Source organism: Astatotilapia calliptera, chromosome 11 (assembly GCF_964374335.1).
Source record: "Astatotilapia calliptera chromosome 11, fAstCal68.1, whole genome shotgun sequence".
Classification (NCBI taxonomy): domain Eukaryota; kingdom Metazoa; phylum Chordata; class Actinopteri; order Cichliformes; family Cichlidae; genus Astatotilapia; species Astatotilapia calliptera.
This window is the reverse complement of record NC_137432.1, coordinates 23701232-23718379: the sequence shown is the minus strand read 5'-3', so window position 1 is coordinate 23718379 and position 17148 is coordinate 23701232. Positions and strand designations below refer to the sequence as shown.

The following is a 17148-nucleotide window of genomic DNA, read 5'->3' as shown; positions in this document are numbered from 1 at the left end:
CCGTAGAAGGGCGTTAAACCAGCAGCAGGAGTGAGTGGAGGAACAGAGCCCTACAAAGTGACCTCCAGCTACATACTTTCACAGGGTTCTGTTAAAAACAGACTCCATGACGGGACCTGTGCTCACAGCCCACTCAAAGCTTGATTGGCATTTGCCAGAAAACACCAGAACTGGCAGGAACTCACACTGTGCTCTCTAAACAGAGAAAGCAGGTTCATACTGAGCACATGCGACAGATAGCACAGGGACTCTAGGCTTAACCTAACTGGGCAGATTGATTCCCTGAAGTCTGACAAACTTTGTGTTATATACCTATGATCAAATATTCCCTTAATTTTTTTGAGCAGCATATAAAATTTAGGCGGCCAATACTGGAACAGCTTTTAAAACACACAACAAATTGAATCAAACTGTGTAATTTGATTCCCAAACCTCCAAACTCACCATCTGATAAATTTGCCTAAATAACAAAGACATGAAAAACATGCTTTAGTTCCACACTTTGACATCAAATGAAAATATTGTAGCACTCCTGTTTATCTGATAGGTGTTGAGATAACATTATACTTACTGACAAGTGTCAGCACAACGATAATTGTGATGTTTAAAAAAGAAACACACATATGATAATTCCATGTGATTTTTCTTTTTGTTTCCATTTATGGTTGCAAACTATCCGCCTCTCTACTCTCATACTGCCAGATTAATGGTTTTGCCAGCCATTAAATGATGTACAAAAAAGTATGAAATTAACTTAAGTACTCTCACTTTTGATTAAATAAACTTTTATTAACTGTTTGAACGTTTTTTCTTGAGTTAAGCTGTGAATGTTTTATAAAGTCGTGCTGGTGTAAAGATGAAAATGATACCTACCCCAGATCAGTTTGCACTGAACCATTTCCCTTTTATATGGAAGTATCAGACAGAGTGTAATGAATGTTAATCCACATCAGTTTTAATCACTTTTTGATTATGCTTTAAATTTTATACACATTTTTCTGAAACCACTGAAAATGTTTCTTCATGCAATAAGCTGCTTGTCTTTTGAAAAGCTGGAGCTTTTCATGTTCATGAGTATAATTAAGCCCCAAGAAACGAGCAACACTTCATGCTCATGGAGCAGACACTTGTCAATCAAAAAGGAGTGATCTATTTATTGTTCTTCTAATTCTAATCAGGTCCCTAATTTACAAAATAAACATCTTATTTAGTAATTCCTGAAATTAACGACTGAGACCATACACTCACCGGGAAAGTGTTTACTGAGGTCATTTCTTTCCAAAATTTCTTTATATTCTGACTTTTCTTTATTACCAGAAAAGTCGAACCCTGCTGGCCATTAGAAAGAATGCAGGTGTTTCACCTTGGCTTCAGTTTCCAGGCCCAGTTCACAAAAAGTTTCAGAAGCAGTTCATGCATACGTTCATGCCTAAGCTGCTTTAATTCCTGTTGACCACAAGAGGGCAGACGAGCTCCTGACATGTAGCTATCAATGAGCTAAACAGTTAACATTTAAGCAAAGTACAGCACTTACATCTCCAGCTGGCAACCAGCCATGTTGATGAGTGTAGGTAAAATACACATTCTGCTCTTGGCTGTTTAGTATGAAAAACACTGTTTATGTCACCTGAAGCAGTGAGACTTCTTTACTTTCTTTAAAGTTCACTTAAAACCCCTTCAACATAACACATACGGTGTTTTGTTTTTAACTGATATAAAGAAATTAAATATAAAGGAAGTTCGAGTGTCTAATGTAAAGCATCTTGAGTTGCAGTTGCAGGATTTCCCCGGGAGGTGGCGATGCTTCCTCTGCATGCTGCAGGCAGTGCACGCTGCACACAGGTATACTCACTATGATAGAAAAACAGACTTTAGCAGGCAGGTAGGAAGTCAAAAACACCCGTTTATACATCTGTTTAGTTTAGTAGATTTCTAAAGATTTTCTTTAGCAATATAATTCAGTCAGTGTTGAATGAAGCCATAATTCGGCATGTTCAATGGTCAACAAATCTTTTCTGCTGTTTTCACTGACCAGACCTACAGCTCGGCTCTAGCTGCATCTGAAACAGGCACACAATCAAACAGATACAATCAAAGTCAAACCCGGCTGTGTGTGTGTGTGTGTGTGTGTGTGTGTGTGTGTGTGTGTTGCACCACCGTATCTGTCCTCTTCCTAGTTAAAAAAAAGAATAAATCTTTTGTTTTATTCTTGCATATGTGTCACACTTACTAATTTTAAATACTAAAGATAAACCGAATCAAAGCAAGTTTTCCATCCAGTTTTTAAACGATGATGTTATTTATTAAGGCGAAAAAAGGCAAAGGGCAGTTCTTTGGATGCTGGGTTATTTTGTCACCTCCTGGATGAGTCGTTGATGCCCTCTCAGAGTCATTTTGGTAATGTACAACCCCATCCCGCCCAAATATATGAAATCATCATTCAAAAACTGTATTTTAAATTTACTCAGGTTAGCCTTGTCTAATATGACAAAACAAAACAGAAACAATGAACAAACTAATCAGGAAGGGCAAATACTTTTTCACAGCACTCTACATCTTTACTCTGTAGCGCGCTGCCTCAGAGCATCTCTGCTCAGAACACCAGACATCACCTCTTGCCCTCATCAGAGGAACCTTCAGTTCTTTACTCACAGCAGAGGAGCATGCTCTGTGCTGTTCTGGGTCACATGGCTGAGGTCGAGGGAAAACACTGGAGCGTTTGTGGTCTTGTGTCCTTGGACCTGAGCCTTAAAGCTGTTTGTGTTTGCTCACTTCCTCGGAGCCTAATTCACACACGCTAAGGAGATTGACAGACTCGTACTGACCTATTAAACAATAAAGATGAGTCACACACAGCGCTCCCATTTAAATTCATGCCGTCACACAGAGCTTCATTAAAACACATCGTCAGGACAGGCGGGCGAGCTGTTCATTGTTCTGGGCTTGTAATCACATATTCAGGGATAAAACTGTACTTTCAGGGCAATTAAATTCTTTCACAAACATAACACTTGAGACACAAACTTTTCCACAAGGAAACTGATGCCATGAAGCCATTTGAAAGAGACATCATTAAAGTTCAAAATGAGGATAAAGGTAAAATCAAAATGAAGAAGGATTTTAGCATTTTGAGATGATTTAAGGAAGGATTAAAACAAGTTTGGTAAAGTATGATGTCTCTGGATAAAATAATGTGATACAGAATAACTTGAGACTCAATGTCTAAACTTTTTAAATATATATATTAGAGATGGCACGATACCACTTTTTTATGTCCAATACCGATACCGATATCATAAATTTGGATATCGGCCGATACCGATATGAATCCGATATAGTGTTTTTTAATCAATAAAACTGTTTTTTAAATATCTTGCTGCATTTTGTATAAGTTCATACTCAAGTTTAAATAAACAGCAGCACTAAAGCTATTCTGTTGTACCTCTATGTAAAAAATGCACTGCACCCAAAATATTTCATAGTTCAGCAATACTGATCAATCTAATAAACGTAAACCTACTCAATCCTTCCTGTTCTGGTATTTTAAAGAGTACTTAGCAGAAATATTAAGCAACCTAACTAATAGGGTTGCAAACTCCCAGAAAAAAAAAGGGAACCACCCCCCCCCCCCCCCCCCACACCCTCCACCTCATGATGCTTAATCGACGTAATCAACTTTAATTTGATGCAGTGTGGAAAAAAAAATGCACAGAAATAAATTATTTTTCAAGAATAATTAAATATATTCAACATCTTTCTTCTACAGATTTGCAGACTGCACAGATGGTATCTTCCTAAAGGAAAAAGTACTAGCTTACTAGGGTATATTACACTTAATAGTTACTATATACAGTAATGGACTTCTATATATTTTACATAAGATTAAAACTTTGGGTGTAAGATTCAGATAATAATTTAATAAAAGCTCGACATTTTAAATGAGAATAAGAAAGAAAAGTATGCCTTTGTGCCCCCTTTTCCCTGTTCATGCCCTATCGGCCCCCCTGGCTAGACTTTGCTAGATCCGCCCCTGCACAGTTACCAGCCGTCAGCTACGTAGAAAAAGATCCTGGTGTAGAAAGTAATATTAAATAAATTCTAACAACAGCTTATCAAGCTTAAACGTGCTGCTGTTGTTCAGCTGCTGGTTTCCTCTTTCTGGTGCAAAGTGGGCCAAAAATAAAGAAGAGAGACGGAGTCGCGACAGAAAAGCCGATCAGCTGATCATTAAGCAGTTTCACGATTGAAGTAGCAGCAGGAGAGGGAGGGAGAGAGAAGAGGCACTTGCTCCATATATCGGTTGTTAAGCTTAACGTGGGAATGCTTTACTAACATTCAGAGATGAACTTGCACACTTGCTTTACTTCTCGCACACTTGCTTTACTTCTCTCTGGGATAACTTCCTCAGAGATGAAATGCTGGTTTGGTAGTGAGGCTACAAATACACACAGCTGCTCTATCACGTGACACACACTGCTCCAACGTGCTACGGTTGTGAGGTGCTTGATATTTAATGGATCGATTGCATTTTTTATTTCTCTCCGATATCTGATCCAGTAATTTACGTCAGTATCGGACCGGTACCAATTAATAATTAATTAATATCGGATTGGTCCATCTCTAATATATATCAACACTTCACCGAGTTCTTTTGATTCCTCAGAGGCATCCAATGGAAGACAAAACACTGCTCAGTAGACCATTTAATACTTTATTTCTCTTTCACATTACTTCTAGAAGGGAGATGCGTCCTGCATGACACTTTGCCATGGATCTGAAAATGGTGGTGTGCCCCTAACAGTTTTATTACAGAAGCTCTCTCATTCTAGTCTAAACAACAGTGTCTCAGTAACTTTCCACTAGAGGTGGTTCACTCTTATCTACTTTTTCCCAGGCAAGCGTGAGCGAGAGTCTACAGCTTTCTACTCCCCAAGGACACATGGTCCAATGCCTTTATTTTTCAGTTGAGCATCTTGGCTGTCACCATCTTGATGTTTTTAACCCAGACATGAGGAACGAGAGGGGGGAGTGAGCATGAAACAGAGGAACGCTCCATGCAAACAGACAGTCTACATACTTCAAAAACATCCATCCATCCCTGCTTAGCTGTGCTGACCTCCCTCGCCCCAGTGACCTCCTTCAGCTCATATGGGGAGACACCAGGGTGCTCCCAAGCCAGCAGCTAGACAACCTCTTCTCAATGTGTCTTCCACCTCGCATAGGTATTCCAAAGTGCATCCAGGAGGCATCCTGGTCACATGCTTGAACCTCCTTAACCGCCTTCTGTCAATGTGGAGGCCCACTTCACTCCTAGGCCCTCCTGAAATAATCAAGTTCCTTACTCCATCTCTAAGACTCATAATTGAGTAACAGACTGCATAATGACTGAAATTAGCAAGCTTTTCATAAGGTTGGTGAAACTGCAGTCAGCTGAGACCAAAGAAGTTGAATCAGTGACAAAATGTTTCTCCCAGCGTCAACGCAACATTCAAATGAACAGAAGCATTTGAATGGGGTGTACCTAATAAATATCCAGTGTGTGTATGTAATATAAAGTCTGTAATAACAGGTTTGTTGGGGATTCTAAACTGGATGAACATGTGGGTATGGTTTGTTTTGGTTTAATGCTTCTCCATGAAGCTATCATCAACGATAGATAGATAGATAGATAGATAGATAGATAGATAGATAGATAGATAGATAGATAGATAGATAGATAGATAGATAGATAGATAGATAGATAGATAGATAGATAGATAGATAGATAGATAGATAGATAGATAGATAGATAGATAGATAGATATTATTATCCCTCCCTAGTATTTTAGATAAAAACTAAGCTCTTATGGTTGTTTTATTTTTGCTTGTGTTTGTGTTTGATACTAAACACAAACTCGACACATGCTTCGGTGTCTGAACCTGTTTGTGTAAGTTTACTGTAGGTGTCTGTCCTGTAATCAGCACTCTGGTTTCATTGTCTGCCTTTGACCTTAAAGCAGCCATCTGTCCTCCTGCCTCTGCCTCTCTGCCTCTTAGTCAGACGAGGAATTAATCAAGCCAATTACTCCCATGCTGAGATCTAGGTGAGCTGCGTGACATGTGCTGGAGGAGGTGAGGCCAATGTTTGTGTACCGGCGGGTAGAATTTATACACTGGTTGGATTTTTTTTGTTTTGTTTTTTAATTCTTTGTATGATGTGTATGTGAGATCAGTGATTTTCTTTCTTTCTTTTTTACGGTCTCATCATGTGCATCAGTCAGAGGTTAAAGATAAGAAATGCGGAGAAAGAAAGATGCCAAAAAGACTGACAGGAAAAGAGGCGTGTCCTTCCAAGAAAAATACAACAAAGAGGAAGAAGGGGAGGAGAGGAGGAGAGGAAAGGGAGGTAGAGACAATAAAGGAGGGATAGAAAGACTTGAGCACTACTCTGGAGTAAATCCCCTCAATCTGATCAGTGTGTGAGGAAGGAACTAACTAACTCACAGCGTGGACGCACAAGCTTTAAGGTAAGAACGCCTGTGTTCATTTAACTAATGCCATGTATGTGCCATTGGACATATTTGAATTATATATGTTTGCTGTTTATGTGTCAGGCATTTCAGTGCAGTGTGATAGATGCAGCTGCATTTATATTTAATACAAGAGAGATGAAAATGAGTGCTGGCTTTGAATCATCTGGATTAAAAAGATAAAACACTACGATGGGTACACAACTTTAGTTTGTTATTGTTTTCAGTTTCTTATACCTCTGCTTCGCTAAACTTAACCGTCAGAAGCAATATGAATATTTTTGTTTATTAGAGTATTGCACAGTATTGTCTGGGTAATAAGTCAATTGTTGGACCTGCTGGGGAAGGTCTAAGATGCTTTTTCGTGAGCTGTGAGAAAAAAAAAAGAATAATTGTTCAGAAACAACAGTGATGTCACGCTGTTAAGTGAACCAAACAGATTTCCTTTATTTTTTTGTGCATTTAACTGAATAATTCACAAACAAAGAACCAGAATAATTAAAATTATTGAGGTTTTTGGCAACAATCCGAGTTGTTCAGCTTATAATAGTTAATATAAGCATCAAAATTGACATTAAATTTCTCTGTAACTGGCACTTAATAAATAGTTTGGATAATTATTGCTTAATCTTGCTTTTTAATGGGGATATTTTGCATATTTTGTGGCCAAAGTGTGCACTCTATGTATCAGGTTAAAACCTCTTAACAAATTAAATAAGAGCGATGTTGATGCTGACATTGATCTTTTAATTCACTGGGATAATTATAATTTAATGTGCTTCTACAAAAAACGTGTGTATAAACTGAGACCGGCTCATTTTGCAGAATGAGCTGTTCTTTAATCACAGGTCAAACAGCAGTTGTCAGTTTTGGAGATTAATCACACGACTTAAATATCCACCTTAACCATATGTTGCTGGTTGGTGCACGACCCCGGTGTGCAAGCTCACTTATCTCGGGTTAAGTTAGCACAACAACTGTTTTCAATTAGGTTAATTGAGGGACCTGTGGGTGGTAATAACCTCTAAACGGCGGCGATTGGGTGTGACACGGTTCTGCGCTTCGACCATCTGTCCCTCCTCTAAGCCATGTAAATCGCAGCAGGAAAAACAGAGGCAGAAGATGTCAGGTGGAAAGGTTATAGGCTGGAAAACACCCACGTTAAAACCATTTAAAAATGAAGATTTAATCACCTCAGACTCCATCAGACACACACTCACTTTGTTTCATTATTGATAAAATACAGCGAACCATCAGCGCACAGTCATTGGAGAGGCTGGTCACTGCGAGCAACAGGTGGTCATAGAGGTTTAGCTGTCACGTCACGTGTGTGCCATTTCAAAATGCCGACCCCGTATAATGAAGGACACGTTAGAGCTACAGAGAGGTCAGCTTCCCTTTATGATACAGATCATGAAGGGGAAAAAATGCAGCCACATAGATTTAGATTAATATTAAAAATGTGCTCCTGCTTCACCGCTGGTCCTCTGTAGCTCCATCCAAATTCATCTAAAAACATCCGTATTAGCACTGGTGGGAGGGGTCAGGCCTCAGCGTGGTCATGCTGCAACTCTGGCTTGAACTAATCCTTGTTTGGACAGGTTCTGGTAGTTTTGGCACATGCCTCTGCCATGAAGGTTGCTGCCCAGACACACTAAAGCTAAGTGGGGGCACAAATGTCAGGCTGAGGTGTTTAACCTTCACATCCTGGTGAGAACCTTTGTGTAAACTCACTGTCCCTTTGTTTGTTAAAGGAAGCTGACACAAGAAGAACAAAAAGCTAAAAAGAGACACTTTTATCTAAATCTGACAATATCCTAAAACTCAATTACTAATATATAAGGATTCTTCTGGACCTTTTAGCTTCATTTTACAATAAAAGAATCAATGGATTCTATTAAAAGAGCGTTAACTAAAATCCTTTGTTTTGTTTTGCAGGTTTCTTCTATTCTTCAGTGAGGAGAAGAGAGACCACAATCCACAAGAAAACAAACTCACACTCACATGCGACTGAGTTCCTCACAGCTGAGTTGATATTTTGGGGATGGAGATTTGTTGTTTTGCTCCCTGATGCATCCTTCACATCAGCAAAGAAGTCAGCACAACCTTTACTTCAGGTGGCATCACACATTTTGAAGCAAAGCCAAGCTTCTTTGTCTGTACAAACTCTGAATGGAGATGATGAGGAACTCGCCATCTGTGCAGCTGTTCCTTGCTCCCTTTGTCTTTTCTTTACTTTCATTCCTCCTCTGGCCGGCATGTGCCAGCTCAGGGTCTGACTATGACTTTGGAGCCCACCCACGCTTTGTGTGCACCCCTGTTCCCGTGGACGCAGACCCTTCCTGCTTCCCTACATCAGGTCCAAGCGTAGGTGCAGCGGGGCCCAGCGGACCAGGCCATCAAAGTGCACCTCCAGCTGGCTGGTGGGGCGCGAGCGAAGAGGCCAAAGCCACCATCCTCCACCTTAGGGAGAGCCTTGTCCAGCAGAAGGAGATCATCCTGGACCAAAGAGAGACGATTCGGGAGCTCACGGCCAAGCTCACTCTGTGCGAAGGCTTCGGACGGGATGCTTCACCCCTCGACTCTTCACACCTGCATCACGCTGGGGCGGCCAGCCATCACTCATATGCTGACAATGGGCACTATAGCAACCAGCAGGGTCACCATGGAAACAGCAACCTCATACCAGACTCGCCACACTACCCCTCGGTGGGAGGGCAACGATTTGACGGAGGGCACAGTGGCAACAACCACGGGAAGGACAAACATGTGACACCAGGGGACGTCGCATCGTCGCCAGAGCAGATGGAGAGGATGCTACAGGCGCTGAAGGAGAGGCTGGACAACCTGCAGGTGAGCATGAGGGAGACAGAACTTTTAAAACTTTTTTAAACTGTTGAAAGGAAGAAAGCCTGTATCTAAGCCGTTTAAGTAGATATAACTCAGCTGATGAGGTAGAGGGAAGCTTGTGACGTTCCCACATGTGATTTTCCTTTGTTTGGACATTGGTTGCATCACTGGAAGCCTTAAAGCGGTACACCCACTAAGTACTTTAGATAAAGGAGCAACTTAATCGCATAAAGCCACTCACACTCAAGAGAGCCACTCTAATGTCCTTCAGTGGGCTCCAAGGACCAGCAACAAGCTCAGGGGTGGACGTCAGCGAGGCAGTGGATTGACCGGGCACATTTAAAGACCTCGAGGATATTTGAGTGTTTTGAAGTCTGTTTGGGTACCTGCCCTTATGTGCTGTGTTTTCCATCTGTTGTGATCACAGACAGGTGTCAGGAGCTGTGGCGCATTTGCGAGGGGGTCTAAGATTGGCAGTAATTATCGTGATCTCTCTTGACAGACTCATGATCAGGGCACGCACCACAACTAAAGCCCAGATTACCTGAGAGGAAGGGAAACAGACACAGAGTAGCACAATGAATGTGAGGGGGACCGATCAGCAGCACAACTGGCTGCTTTGTTTGACATTACACAAATATCTGCAGAAGAAATAAATAAATAGACACCAGTCTTTTAAAAAGATTGAGCGAGACACAAAAAGCAGAGGTGTTACATTATGCCTTAATAATGCGCTTCACCTGCGTGTTTCCACCTCTCTCTGCAGAAGAGGAACACATCCATCACATACTCCAGCTCTCTGAAGGAGTTGCTGCAGAGGAAGATCGACGCACTAGAGCAGCAACTGCACCATCACACTGACGGCCACGGTGGCCCGGACCACCACGATGATGACAGCAGCCACGGAGACGACAGAGAGCATCACGCCGATGACCACCACGATGACGGAAACCCCGGTGACCACAAAGACGACCGCCATGACGATGGACATCGAAACGGTCACATTGACAGCGATGGCGGCCACACGGAACACCATGATGACGGCCATAATGATGACCATCATGATGCAGACGGGGACCATGATGATGATGACGGTGGTGATCACCACGACAATGAAGCAGACAATCACAGTTACCTTCCACACACGGGATACAGAGCACCAGGGCCGCGGACCGGTTTCCACTCAAATAAGCTGGAAACGATGCTCAATCAGCTGCACCTCTCCGGTACGCTGTTCAGCAAAACTGCTTTTTAAACCACGCTCAGGTCTGATTGTTTGGTCAACTGGTGAATGTTGTTATGTTTCTTTAAGCAGGTTCCAGCAGGAAGAAATCAAAAAGTCCTGATGCGTTCCAGATCAGCTTCCCTATGAGGACCAACTACATGTACGGGCGGGTGAAGAGGACACTGCTGCAGGAGATCTTCGCTCTGACTTTGTGTCTTTGGATAAAGGCAGGAGTGGGACCCGGACTGGGGACACCTTTTTCTTACTCTGCACCTGGACAGGCCAATGAGCTGGTGCTCATCGAGTGGGGGAACAATCCCATAGAGCTGCTGATCGATGATAAGGTGAGCGAGAAGAACCACGAGCTCCCCTCTGTGTCTGGATCGTTGTCAGTTTAAGAGAACTTCAACTTGAACAATACAATAAACAAGGCCGCTATTAGGATAGTTAAAGTCTATGCCAAAAATCAAAGCAGTTAATCTAAAATATTATGAAATGTAATAAATGAATTCTATTATAAATAATGAAAATCTAAAATTTAAAATAATATACTAATACATACTTAAAAATTAAAATATTTCAAATGTAATATTTAAAAAGACTAATCAAAATGAATTGAAAGCATTCATAACTGAAATATTGTTAGTTTATCAGCATTTGAATCAAAATCTGCCTGATCTGATATCTTTGCTGGGTTTTTTAGTCATTGTCAATCAAACCTGAACAAGTCACCCAAATACATCAGATTAACTTTGGTGATCAAAGTCAAGTTATTTGTAAAAATGTACTTTTATTAACTACTAATGCTTGATTTATACTTCTTTATACATATAAGGTACTCGTGTAGTGTTTTTTTTACTTAATTTGAGTAATTTCTTAATACAAGCCCTATTCAGCCATTGGTACTTTTTTCTAAGACTAAGCACTTCACCTAACATTCACTCACACTGGGACGGATGCATTGGAGGTAACTTGACATGTAGACTGGGGGATCCGGGGATAATGAAATACCAGAGTTTTACTGAAAAAACAACAAACAAACAAGCTGGACATATTGTACCACACAGAAGTCAACAGTATTTTTCAGTTCAGTGACTCCATTTAGCAAACACGAAGCAGGAACCTGCTAAAGCTGCCTGGTTTGCAAATCTGTCAATCAAAGAACCTATATATACATAGCTCTAAAACTCCAGGAGTTTTATACAATCACCCACTGCACAGCTGGCTCACACACACAATAAAAAGATAGTTTTAGGCTGTGAACATTGTTTTTAGTTCGACTTGCTTTTGAAGACAGCCTCTAGTGGCCACCAGAAGAACTGCAGTTTTTGGCACTTCACTGCTGGCTTCATTTTTCAGGCCTGGATTTTGCTCTTCGGTCTTCAGCAGTGGCTCTGCATGCACTGGGCATTAGAGAAAAACAAACAAAGAAACCAGAGGAGATTAAAAACTTTTTTAACTGAATTTAAAATGTTAATGAAAATTAAAAATGGCACACCCAGTCTGCTGAACTCTCCTGTTGACACAACACGCTTATGACCAAACCTAACCACAAGGGGGCAGTGACATGCTCTTTTTTTTTTTACCCTGGTGTGGAGGAAGTTAAAAGTAATTGTTACTATCTGTTAACAAAGTGTTTCTGAATTGAAATCACATATCCTTAGAACATGTTTACATTCGTTTTCCACATCCCCTCCACAGGCAGCCACTCTGCCCCTGTCTCTGAGTGATGGGAAGTGGCACCATGTGTGTGTGACTTGGACCACACGGGACGGACAGTGGGAGGCCTACCAGGACGGGGTGAAGCGGGGGTCTGGGGCGAATCTCTCAGCTTGGCACCCCATTAAAGCTGGAGGGGTCTTCATCCTGGGACAGGAGCAGGTAAAGTCAACGCGAGCTTTACTCCAGAGATAGAGGCAAATATTATGTCCAGAGTTAATATCCAAGCCATTTAGGACTCTTCCCAGTATTAAATGCCTGTATGTGTGCTCATGTTGAGGCTCCAATATACTGCAGACTTACCTTCATAAAAACATCTGACCTCATCAGTGACTCTGTTATATTATACACAGGAGATTTCACATAATCTTCTATATGTTAGTGAGAAACATCAGATGTTCATCACGTGTCTCTGATCGATGAAGATGATAATAATCAGGTATTGATCGTTGTCGTGCGTCTCCTCTTCAGGACACTCTCGGAGGGCGCTTTGATGCCACTCAGTCATTTGTGGGCGAGATGTCGGACCTGCACATGTGGTCACACGTCCTGAGCGCCAGCGACATCTACAGCCTGGCCTCATGTGGCAGCCACCTCAGAGGTGACATCATCGCCTGGTCCGACACGGAGGTGGAGCTTCACGGAGGCGTCGCCAGATACCCCTTTGACCCCTGTCACTGAAGGTCGTTACCCTGATGGTCTGAGAACATTTATGAAGAGAAGCTACGGGGACTGAAGGAGGATTAAGATAACCACTCAGAGCCAATGCCTTCCCTTTGAACTCAATCAGTAAATTTTCTATAAATAAATGAACAATGAAAGGAAACATGGTGATAAATCTTTATTCACAGGTAACGTGTAGGGACTCTGTGGCTGTAGGCCATTATTTGTTGTACCCACGAGTTAGTATTTTATTTAAACGGACAAGTGCTGTATGTGACATATTGCCATATTGTTAATAAGACAAAATAAAGTTGGTGTGTGCTAATCTTTGCAGGCCTTACACGGGGTCTGCTGTGGTGACAAATTGTAAGTTGTTAGTTTGAATGAAAGTCATAGAATTTTTTTCCTGCTCTGGATTCTCTTTTTAAAGGTTTCCATGAAACATACAGCTACTTCACCAAAGAAATGTAGACTTCAGGTTAAACTTTGTGTTGATCTTTTCTAATTTTATGAATCTGTGTATCATAGATAGGTCCATGTTGGATTTTGAGAGAAATGCTGAAGATCCTGTGAGACAGGAAGTGTTTTACAGTTAATACATGGACTCTTGCCTCAGTTTTGTACCATAAAAGGGCTTCTTTGAAAATGCTGATTATACCGTTTCACCCAAACTTTTATATCTTCTCATTGCAAATCCCATTCCTCACTGAATTAGTTTGTAACTTTTGATGTCGGCTGCACTGTGAATTTGTGAATCTGGCCTTGATTGTATATTTATCTTTGTACAGTAATTTGTTTTTTTTTTAGCAATGTTAGAATTTTCCCATTGTGTTTGTCATTGAAAAAGTGTTTAAATAAAAGTGTGACAGTTTAAGTGTCTCATTTTTCATTTGTTAATGCAGCGACTACAAATGGTACTCAGCAGTTTGCATAGCCCTGATCAGTGTTCACGCTCCATCACTGTCATTTTTCCAAGATATGTGAAACACTAAGTCTGGCAGACCTCACGTTATCGCTGTTTGACTTGCAATAACAGTGATGATTTTATATTTGTATAAATGTATGTTTTTGTTTTGCTACTTTGTTGTGTGTCATCATTTCAGATTAAATTGTTCCGTAGTCCTTTTTCCAGGTTAAATCAGAGAAAAATGAATAAAATTCAAATGAAATTTAGCGCAGATATCTTTTAAAACAAATTTAAATCTCAATCAATATCTCAGAAAAACAAAAAGCACAACAACCGCTCATCTCCATTTACCTTTTATTGTTACACAGTAGTTTACTGGCACCAATGTATCACGGTTTTCCTTTTTGCTACATTTACAGATGATCTATCCATCTTCACCTCACAGTAAACAAAAATAAATAAATACAAAATAAACACGTTTTTTGAAGGTGGCGGCTCCGGGGTGAAAGGAATCAGAAACAGTGGTCCAGCTTCATTCAGTTCACTTTAGTGTTCATTCTTGCAATATGAATGAAAATATTATTTTTTGGCAACTTTGCATTTCAAGAATACCCAGAAAGTGAAGGCCTACAGAGAGTCTCTGTGATGAACAAGAAGCACAAACATGAAAGATAAAGTGACACCCTGGAGGGTGAATCATAAAAGGGAAGACCCCGTTCAGCTTAAAGCAACATGATCAACATTTGCTGCTACAGCTGGAACTGATGAGGTGATGTATTGACACACTTCAGCCTATTAAGCTGCGTCTACGCAGGAAGCGATTCGCAGCGACGTGACGATCATAAACCACAGAAAGTTAGTGACATTCAACGACTTCACCCGACTATGGCCAGGGAAAAATAAAAAATAAGCAAACACGCTGATGATGCAAAGTGGGCGGATCCCAGATGAGTCTTTCCACGCTGCAGGATAGCGGTGACTAACATTCAACCTCGCAGTAAAAACAGGGAACGATATGCTTGTCGCACCTCTTTGAAGCCGACCAGTGAACATCTGGGATTTGGTTGCCTGAGTAACCCAACCACCGATCAATCCATCATTTATCTCAGGTCCAAGTTTCAGACGTTGTAGCAGAGACACCCAAACATCCCTCCCTCTCCCCAGTCACCACCTTCAGCTGATCGAGGAGAACACCGAGGCGTTCCTCAGCTAGCGTAAAGAGATAACTCCCCAGCGTATCCTGAGACACCTTCACTTTACAATCAGCCCTCTCTCCACAGCAGACCGGTACAGCATTCAGATCACTGGAAATGTGGCCCCAATCCTGAGTAACCCTCTATGTCAATCACCGGTATCCTGCGCTCTCACTGGCAGCTTCAGTTCAGTTCAGGAAAGAAAGGTTTTTCCTCTGGATCTGCTTTGCTTCACCTGTTTTTATTTTATTTTTGTTGTTTGTTTGTTTTTAAACACCCTTGAAATCGCTGAATGTCGTTCACTTTCTATAATCTCTGAATTGCTTCCTGTGCAGACACTCCTTTAGAGCAGGGGTGTCAAACTCCAGTCCTCGAGGGCCGGTGTCCTGAAACGTTTGCATGCATCCCTGCTGCAACATACCTGAATAAAATTAGTAGGTCATTAGCAAGACTATAGAAGTTGACTGCATGCTAAGGTGGCAGTTCAGCCTTGTGATTCATGTTACAGCAGCTCATGAGTGAATGAACATGGTACAATAAAAGTACTTCTAGAAGTACATTTTTCCCAAACACTTAACATTTATTTAAATTTACTTGAGGAAGGGTTAGGGGTTGCCACCTCAGCATGCAGTCAAGTTATAGTCTTGCTAATGACCTACTAATTTTTTTCCAGATGTGTTGCAACAGGGATACATGTAAAAGTTTCAAAACATCTGGAGGATTGGAGTTTGACACCCCTGCTTTAGAGTACTGTTTTCCAAAATGCTAACATCGATAAAGTGCAGTTAACAAACATATTCTCTGCCATCTAAAGCGCCAATTCTTTAAACTACTAGATTAAGATCGACGACGGGAAACAAATCTAAAAGTCTTATTCTTTATATATAAATGTTTCTATGTGATATTTCGAAGTGTTTCTCGTCTCGTTTCTCTTCATTTTAAATCGCTGTAGTCTTCAGTAGCTTCGGTTTGCAAACGGCTCCTTCACACTTCATCTGGACTCGATCGTGTAACAACCGAAGCCTAAGACCGAATCTCTGCTTGTGCTTTACTGGGTCTGATTTACTCAGCAATAAATAAAATAATGTAGTGTGTGGTTACAGTTAAATCAGACTACAAAACTTCATTCTCTCAAAAGAAGGTACAACTGAATGGGGTCAGAAACTTTTGCATTAACAATCTTCCATTTTAAATCTTCTCCAAGTCAACAGGAAACACTAACACTTCTCAAACCAGTGCACTAGCATGATCAGTGACGCATCAGACCTACGACCGACGCCTCAGTTTATCGACATGCAGTAAAACAGTAGCTCATACAAAAAAACAAAACAAAAGAATAAATTAAATCATTTCTATGCGCATAGTAAACAAATATGCTAACATCTATTTACAAAAAGTGTACATTGTAATGAGCTGCCTTTGTGATTCCTTAAAACTCACTATAGCGGACAGACCCGACTCTAACAGTTTGACGTCAGACATGTTTGTCTTGTAGTGTTGAAAATGATGTGTGGCATGCTATTAACGTTACATCTGCGAGAACATGATGCTAACTGCTCAGTGTCAGTGGTATAAAGGATTTGTTAACAAGCCTCCAAACTGGTACTATGATTTTCTACTCTGCTATTGCTCAAACATGTTAGAGAAACATGCTAAAGAACATTTATATATTGTCTAAGTGAGCTTAACCGCGCAGCTGTCTGCTTATGTTCGTCTCAACTCGACCGTACTTCATGATCAACAGTAACCTGGAAATATAAATATTGTGCTAATGTACAGTAATGACGTGTCTACAGTACCCAAATGTGGTCGAGTAGTAATGTAAAACTGTTACAAGTACTACAGGAAGCAATGAGAACAAGTTAGTCATCTGAAATCACTCGTTTCCATCCTCACTCCACTAACTCAACGTTAGACGTATTAGTGTTTGTGTCATGAATTCACATTTTGTCTAGGGCAGGGGTGGGCAATTCCAGGCCTTGAGGGCCGGTGTCCTGCAGGTTTTAGATCTCACTATGGGTCAACACACCTGAATCACATGATTAGTTCGTTACCAGGCCTCTGGAGAACTTCAGGACATGT

General features: G+C 41.0%; 1 protein-coding gene across 2 annotated transcripts; it reads left to right on the top strand.

Annotated features, from left to right (window-relative positions):
- The first annotated feature begins 6365 nt into the window (after positions 1–6365).
- On the top strand, positions 6366–13840 carry LOC113032720 (neuronal pentraxin-2). Of its 2 annotated transcripts, none has more exons than XM_026185779.2 (6): positions 6366–6506; positions 8448–9362; positions 10126–10585; positions 10675–10928; positions 12286–12465; positions 12775–13840. In XM_026185779.2, the coding sequence occupies exons 2-6, from the start codon at positions 8682–8684 to the stop codon at positions 12982–12984; spliced, it is 1785 nt and encodes a 594-aa protein (XP_026041564.2). In that variant the 5' UTR covers positions 6366–6506; positions 8448–8681; the 3' UTR covers positions 12985–13840. The 2 variants fall into 2 exon arrangements, with proteins under 2 accessions (XP_026041564.2, XP_026041563.2); XM_026185778.2 differs by having other exon boundaries at positions 10672–10928.
- The last annotated feature ends 3308 nt before the right edge of the window (positions 13841–17148 follow it).

Bases quoted from the DNA above. Each gene is read 5' to 3' on its own strand.
- LOC113032720 (XM_026185778.2), top strand. From the start codon at position 8,682: ATGGAGATGATGAGGAACTCGCCATCTGTGCAGCTGTTCCTTGCTCCC. The intron at 9,363-10,125 runs GTGAGCATGAGG...CTCTCTCTGCAG, and splicing joins AGAGGCTGGACAACCTGCAG to AAGAGGAACACATCCATCAC. The intron at 10,586-10,671 runs GTACGCTGTTCA...TGTTTCTTTAAG, and splicing joins CAATCAGCTGCACCTCTCCG to CAGGTTCCAGCAGGAAGAAA.